Source organism: Cynara cardunculus, assembly GCF_001531365.2.
Source record: "Cynara cardunculus var. scolymus isolate 2C chromosome LG 11, CcrdV1, whole genome shotgun sequence".
Taxonomy (NCBI): Eukaryota; Viridiplantae; Streptophyta; class Magnoliopsida; order Asterales; family Asteraceae; genus Cynara; species Cynara cardunculus.
Window position 1 is genome coordinate 12,966,549 of NC_037538.1, and position 7,629 is coordinate 12,974,177.

Genomic DNA, 7,629 nt, shown 5'->3' on the forward strand with positions numbered 1-7,629 from the left:
AGGTTGGTGGCCTACGTGACTTTCAATGTCAATTGTAAATTTTGCAATCGTTTTCCTATATGGCAGCAAGTATTCTGACAAAAGTTTATTTACAATTCAATTTGCAAGCCCCATGTGAGTGGTCTAACAAACATATTCTAAGTTAACTTTTTTTTTTAAAAGCGATTTTATAATTTATTATAATAAAATTAAAAAAATAAGATAGTTTTTTTTAGCATTGATTTGGCATTAGAAATTAAGACAAAAACAAACATATGGTTGTGATTTTGGGGTGGAGCCGACAAGTGTGGAGAAGTGGATCACGGCTTCGTAATTCTTTAACCATTTTTAATTTTTGCAAGTTTACAGTAAGATTGCAAGTAGGGAAGTCCAACTATTAGATTCCAGTTCTTTGGAATCACCACCACCATAAGGCCATACCCTTCTCTCCCTTTCTATCCCCAACTCGCCGGAAAATTCTTATATAATGCCGGAAGCAGAGGAAGATAACCGTTCAGCTAATTTTTTCGTAAGGGGGACTCCGGTGACGGAGGATTTACCCGTCATGATGACTATGGATCTCGACCTTGATGGTTCTTGGACTTTCGATCAGATCTTCTCCGCAGACCCTTCTCCGTCCTTTATTCTATCGGCAACCGAGCAAACTTACTCTCCTCTCTGGGCCTTTTCCGATGATAATAACAATAATCTCAACGACGCCGACGACAAACTCGCCGGAAATGCCACGTTGACCTCTTCAGGAGCTGCTCACCGACTTCAATCAGGTAAGTTTGTGCATTAATTTTGTGGTTTAAGTGAGTTTATGATATGGGTCTAGCTGAAAAACGTTGGATTTAGCTTGGATTTTAAGACTGTATCTAATAAGATTAATTCATAGGTAGAGTGTGTGACGATGCCGCTGGATTTCATCAATCTTAAAAACGGTAAATATGGAGGAATTTGACCATTAAATCCACATCCGGCGACAAAATAAGCACCAAATTAAGGAAATAAGTGTCCTTGCACCCAATCAAGTAGATACACACCAAATTGGAGCTTTGTTGGATGTATTTTCGTAAATAGTGTGCCAGCCTCACCACAAGGTGGTGCCTAATTGGTTTGAGCTTGTTTTCATTCGTCAAAAGTACAAAAGTACCCGGAGATCCCATGTTCAAATCCGAGGAGGAATAAAAATCCTCTTGTGGCCATGGAGGTTCAAATGCGGTGACTCTGGGCTATCTGCAAAGCAGATGGTTGCCCTGGGATTAATCGGCTCGCAATAGCGTGTTGGATATCCAGGTTAATAAAAAAAGAAGAAGTTGTGCCAGCCTTTTTTTTGTTTGGGCATACTATTCAAATATCATGAGCTACAGTAGAAATACTAGCAACTACTGTGGATGTGGGCAAAGTCATAAACCATGTAAATATAAGTTTGACTCGGATTTTTTCAACTTTGACCTCGTTTGGACCATTTCTGTTCAATATATGTTGGAACTTACTTTTTCTCGGGGCTCGTTTGGAGATTAATATGGGGTTCCGCGCTTTAAGAGTCGGGTTATTTTGAGATATTGAGTGTTAAGATAAAGAAAAAGATTGATTTGAATTAGAATGAGCAAAGGAATGTAGCCTTTTGCCATTTGTATATAGACCGTCCTATTCTTATGAAATCGGTTGACGTTTTTATTTTGTTGTCTTTCAATCTAGATACCGATAACCATGATCAAGTAACCAGAAAACCATCGAACAACGACGTGAAAAGGAGGATACCAATGCCGATTTTGGAGGTGAATCCATCAGAATATCAAGATGCAACATGTGTAATCAAGGAGAGGATGACAATGGCTCTTCGTTACTTCATAGAATTGGGTGAAAAACACGTTCTAGCTCAAGTCTGGGCACCAGTAAAGAACAGGGGTCGTTATGTGCTCACAACATGTGGTCAGCCCTTCGTTCTTGACCCAAACTGCACTGGCCTTCATCAATACAGAATGGCTTCTTTAATGTATGTGTTCTCTGTGGATGGTGAAACTGATGGAGTACTTGGTCTTCCTGCTCGTGTTTTCCGACATAAGCTTCCGGAATGGACTCCAAACGTGCAGTATTACTCAGATAAGGAGTACCAGCGGCTGAATCACGCTTTGAATTATAATGTTCGTGGATGCTTGGCTTTGCCGGTGTTTGAATCTTCTGGGCAGTCATGTGTTGGTGTGCTCGAATTGATATTGACTGCACAGAAAATAAACTATGCTCCAGAGGTTGATAAAGTCTGCAAAGCTCTCGAGGTTGGTTATGCCACTCGTTTTTTGATTGCCATAACATCATACGTTGGGAATATTATTTTGAGAATTCGCATCGTAGACAGAGGTCATTTAGTTATATGACATTAAACGAGTTTTCAATTAGGAACATGACATTTCTAAAAGAAGTTTTGAATTCAATAACCTTCAAATGACATGCCTCTGGTGTTAAACAACATGCACTCGTAAAATCTTGAAAAAAAACACACTAGAAGGTTAGTCTGTAAAAGCGACATCCATAGGAGGTCATTTAACAAAATAGCCTGCTTGGGTCCTTTGGTTGAACGACCTTAAATGAGTTTTCAGTCAGGCGCATGACCTTCTAATTTTTTTTATTCAACTCAATGACCTTCATCTGATCTGCTCCTCGTGTAAGAATAACCTGCTCCCGAGGGTCATCTTGCAAAACCACCTTCTGGAGAAGGTGAGCTAAATAGCCCTACCCGATGAACCCTAAAACATATTTCTTGAAAACAGATTAGTAGTTGAAGAGAGATGAACTTTCTTGTAGCTCGGCTGGCTCAAGTAGGCTAGCTTGTCTGACTATTCGAGTTAATCTCAAGACTGTTACGGCTTGGGCTTGGTAGCTCATGAAGCCTATAGAGCACTTGGTATATGATCCCATATGAACCAAAACCCATGTGCTGATGTTGAGCGAAGCCTGTAACCTAAGGCCGAACCCATGTTTCTCAAGCGTGGCTAACCAGGAGCCTAGCCAAAGACCAGCAAGCACTGGGATGAGGACGGGCATGGACTTGGGATTGGCTCGGGTTGGCTTGATATATATATATATATATATATATATATGCCCTTAAACAAGAACCCTTTGAGAAATATGTAATAAAGCTTCAGTTTTGTTGCAGGCTGTAAATTTGAAAAGTTCAGATATCCTGGATCCTCCAAATTCGCAGGCAAGCAGTAAGATAAAATAATAATTGATTCCTTTATTTCCCTTCTATTTCCTCCACATTTTCTCAATATGTATCTAGTTTTTCCTATAAAACAGATTTGTAATGAAAGTCGACAAAACGCCCTGGCTGAAATCCTGGAGATATTGGCGGTCGTCTGTGAGACTCATAATTTCCCGCTCGCTCAAACGTGGGTCCCGTGCAGGCACCGAAGTGTCCTAGCCTATGGTGGTGGATTCAAGAAGAGCTGCAGTAGCTTTGACGGAAGTTGTATGGGCCAAGTATGCATGTCAACAACCGATGTCGCCTTTTATGTTGTCGATGCTCATATGTGGAGATTTCGCGAAGCTTGTGCTGAACATCACCTGCAAAAGGGCCAAGGGGTGGCAGGAAGGGCGTTTGCGACTCGCAGTTCGTGTTTTTGTGAAAATATAACGCATTTTGGGAAAACCGAATACCCATTAGTCCATTATGCACGTATGTTTGGTTTAGTTGGATCTTTTGCGATCTGTCTGAGGAGTACTCATACAGGTGATGATGACTATATTTTGGAGTTCTTTCTTCCTCCTAATATGGTGAACGGTGAAGATCAGCAGACGATGTTGGGCTCACTGCTGACTTCAATGAAGCAGCATTTCCGAAGCCTTACGGTTGCTTGTGGTGAAGAAATTGGGGAGGATGGGAGACTGGTTGAGATTATTAAACCGTCTGCGAATGGTGAAGTTATTGATTCAGGTATTCAGTCCATTCGACTATCGGAATCTGTGATATCAAATGGAGGACCACTGGTTCGTGTTGATTCTCTGGACCGGCCTTTAAATGTGGAACCAAATGGATTAAATGGAACTTGTGGGAAATCGGAGACGCCTGAAACAACCAAGAAATCGGAGAGAAAACGAGGGAAAGCTGAGAAATCCATTAGCCTGGAGGTCCTTCAGCAACATTTTGCAGGAAGTCTTAAAGATGCTGCAAAGAATCTTGGCGGTATATTCTTGCACTTTTTCTCCTTGTTTCGATTAGATCAGCTAGACACAAATCATCAAATCTGTTTATATGTAGCCGTATCTCTATAACGGCTCTCTTAGAGAGAGATTCAAAGGGGTTCTACGTATCCTAACATTCTGAGATCAAGCAGACTAAGTTTAGTTTTAATTTTAACATGATAGGAAAGTTGTTTAGATTATTGAGATTGCTATTGGTTTTGCAGTTTGCCCAACTACGATGAAACGGATATGCAGGCAACATGGGATCTCAAGATGGCCTTCTCGTAAGATCAACAAGGTTAACCGCTCGCTTACGAAGCTAAAACGAGTGATTGAATCAGTACAAGGTGCTGAAGGAACATTCACCATTCCTTCTTTGGCAACCACCCCACTCCCTGTTGGTGTCGACTCCACGTCTTGGCCAACCGCTCCAAATGGTTCACCAACTAACCAACAAGGTTCACCTGGGTCCAGACCATACGACTCACCACGTCCGAAGAACGATCTGGGTCCAAACAACCAAACGTCCGGCAGCAGAGAAGCCAGCACCGGCAGCCCAACTTCACATAGGTCATGCCAAGGTAACCCTTTTGTTGAAATATAGATCCTCCTCATAAACTCATAATGCAACCGTTTCTCATAATCATAAATGTGTCGGAATAGCAGAAAGTCAACCATTTGAAGTCAAAGCACCGAATCATGCTGCCGAGTTTTCCGTATCCGATGCTTTTCTAACTGCACAAACCGAAGAACCCTTTAGAGGAATGCTAATTGAGGACGCCGGAAGCTCACACGATCTAACGAATCTTTGTCCATTCACCGAGCCTCTTGAAAAGGTACAAGAACTTACTCCTAAGGTACAACCTTTCACAGCCAGGGCAGAAATGAAAACAATAACGATAAAGGCGAGTTACAGAGAAGATATAATTAGGTTTCGGGTGGCTGCAAATTCGGGTATAGTTACTTTGAAAGAAGAAGTTGCAAAAAGGCTGAAGTTAGATGTTGGCACGTTCGATATAAAGTATCTTGACGATGATCACGAATGGGTTCTAATAGTTTGTGATGCAGATTTGCAAGAATGCGTGGAGTTGTCGGTATCATCGGGGTGTAACATAATCCGGCTGTTAGTTCATGATCTGTCGACAAATCTTGGAAGCTCTTGTGAGAGTTCAGGTTAATTACGAATAGATACACTTCATTTGCACAAACGAGTTGATCAACATTTCGACCCATTTGAAACAATCGAGAAAAGAAAGTTCCATTCAGTGGAAAATTGCAGAAAGAACATTTACGTTGGCCGAAAACAGTAAAAAAGAAAGCGTCTGTGGCGTTTTAACTGCATTTTCGGTCGACCGTAATGTTCTTTTTTGCAAATTTTATGATATGTTAGTTTTTTTTAAAGGAAGTGTTTGAAATAGTGTTTGAGCAAATAGATTAGTGTTGGGAGTGTTAGGGTTAGGGTTAGGATGAGGTTGAGGGTTAAGTTGTAGATTTATGGGGTCATAGCAACAGGACCAGATTTTAGGGAGGAATTTTCCCATATTCTTTCTTGTATAAGATGTTTAAAAATGTGTTAATTGTATATTGCTTTGTTCTTTGTTTTCTTTTTCTTTCAATTCCACCTCAAAACTTTATTTTTTTTTACTTTGGCCACCAAATATTATCATTGCATTCTTTTGGTTTTGGTAATCAATTTTCTTACTCATGATTATATTCATGTTGGTCATAATTAACTTGTATTGCTTATATATATATATATATATATATAGAGAGAGAGAGAGAGAGAGAGAGAGAGAGAGAGGGGTTCCAACATATATACCGAAGAAATAGTTGAAGTCTAGCCTCCGTTGGAAGGGATGTTTGGAGTCTCACATCGGCAAGATTTATATTGGAACCTCATTTTTCTCCTCAAAGGCTTTTTTTAAAAGTCTTAAACTTAAAACAAAGAAAAATGTCGTTATATGACAAAGTAACATATGAAATTCTCAGTTCACTTAAATAGAGTCATTCTTCTAACATCCTTTTAAACAAAATATTCAGTCGGTTCTTCATAATCATTTTTCTCCACATTCATTTTCAGTTGCTATCAACACTAACCCATTAAGTTTGTCTTGTGTCATTAGAGTGCAAATAGGACTTTAACAACTTCAACTTTGATAAACAGATTTCTAAAGTGTGGCTATGTTACACAAAGTCAAATTAAGACTGAGAAGCATAAGAAGAATAAAATGCTCTATGATTTATATTTAAGAGTTTATGTTACACTCACTTATGTTTTCCTTTCATTTTTGAACCATTATCATAACCTTGTCTTCCGTACATTATCTATATCTAGTACAAGACACTTTAATTCAGCTTGTAAAACATCAAACAAAGCTTGGTGTGTGGTATCATCTACCTCCAAAAATCCTAGAAATGATTCCTCAATAGTAACAGTAAATGACATCTACATACCTTAATATTAAAAGTATTTGTTCTTGATAACTTATATCATGAGTGCAATCAAATGAATTTTATTAACAAGGTAATATATATATGTATATCATCACTTGTAGTACGTTGAACATCATCTAGAGGCTAGACTCAAGGCTGCCCTTATCATCTAGAGGCAAGGCCAACCAGAGCTCCTCTGGTCTGGTCCTTGACAACTCTAGACAAGGAACTAGGTCCGAGCACCATGCAGAGCCTCTGACTCGTCTATATAAAGCTCTACATGAACGTATTTTTGGTGCGTCTTTGATCTCCCTCTGGTCCTTATGATCAATTTTTCACTACAATGCAAGGGATGCAATCCCTTAACTCTCACCAGGGTCATACTCGTCTCATAATAAGTGTGCACTCCGCACCTCTTGCCCTGTGTTAGAACAGAGTATAAGACCCTCTTAAAACTCAATGTTATTTCCAATTACACTTAAATGGCCCGGTAACACTAAAATCACCAACAAAAAACAAATTCAACAAACCACTCAAAATTGGGAAACAACTAAATCATTAGCTTTACTGCAAAATAAACAAAATCAAAATAAGTTAATCACTTAACGGAACACAATTGAATAAGCCCAAGTACGACCTTGGGTTAAAAGCTACTATCTATGTATCTCTTTACTCACTGATGTAGATCTGCTTTGACCTCATCTATATCTCCATCACAGTGGAAAAAATAAGCAGCAAAGAACATAGCTTAACGTTACCAATTTTAACAATGTTTATATAACATAAAAATTAAAATTATACTCATTTTGCTTCATAGATAATAAAAAATGTGTTAAATAATTTGAATAAAATATTTAATTTAATTATTAAATATATTTAAAAAAATTATTAATTAATTAGGATAACTTGGTACGAGGGATGCCCAACATAAGCAAAATAAAAGAGGTCTGTGAAGCATGCACCCTAGGGAAGCATTCGAGAGAAGCCTTCCCACACGACAAGGCTTGGAGGGTATCCAAAGTCTTAGGG

General features: G+C 39.1%; 1 protein-coding gene across 2 annotated transcripts; it reads left to right on the forward strand.

The window, feature by feature from the left end:
- The first annotated feature begins 401 nt into the window (after positions 1-401).
- LOC112521947 (protein NLP7-like) lies at positions 402-5,768 on the forward strand. 2 transcript variants are annotated; one of them, XM_025130964.1, is made up of 7 exons: positions 402-764; positions 1,684-2,261; positions 3,140-3,194; positions 3,266-4,168; positions 4,392-4,748; positions 4,834-5,003; positions 5,236-5,768. In XM_025130964.1, the coding sequence occupies exons 1-7, from the start codon at positions 467-469 to the stop codon at positions 5,281-5,283; spliced, it is 2,409 nt and encodes an 802-aa protein (XP_024986732.1). In that variant the 5' UTR covers positions 402-466; the 3' UTR covers positions 5,284-5,768. The 2 variants fall into 2 exon arrangements, with proteins under 2 accessions (XP_024986732.1, XP_024986731.1); XM_025130963.1 differs by having other exon boundaries at positions 4,834-5,768.
- The last annotated feature ends 1,861 nt before the right edge of the window (positions 5,769-7,629 follow it).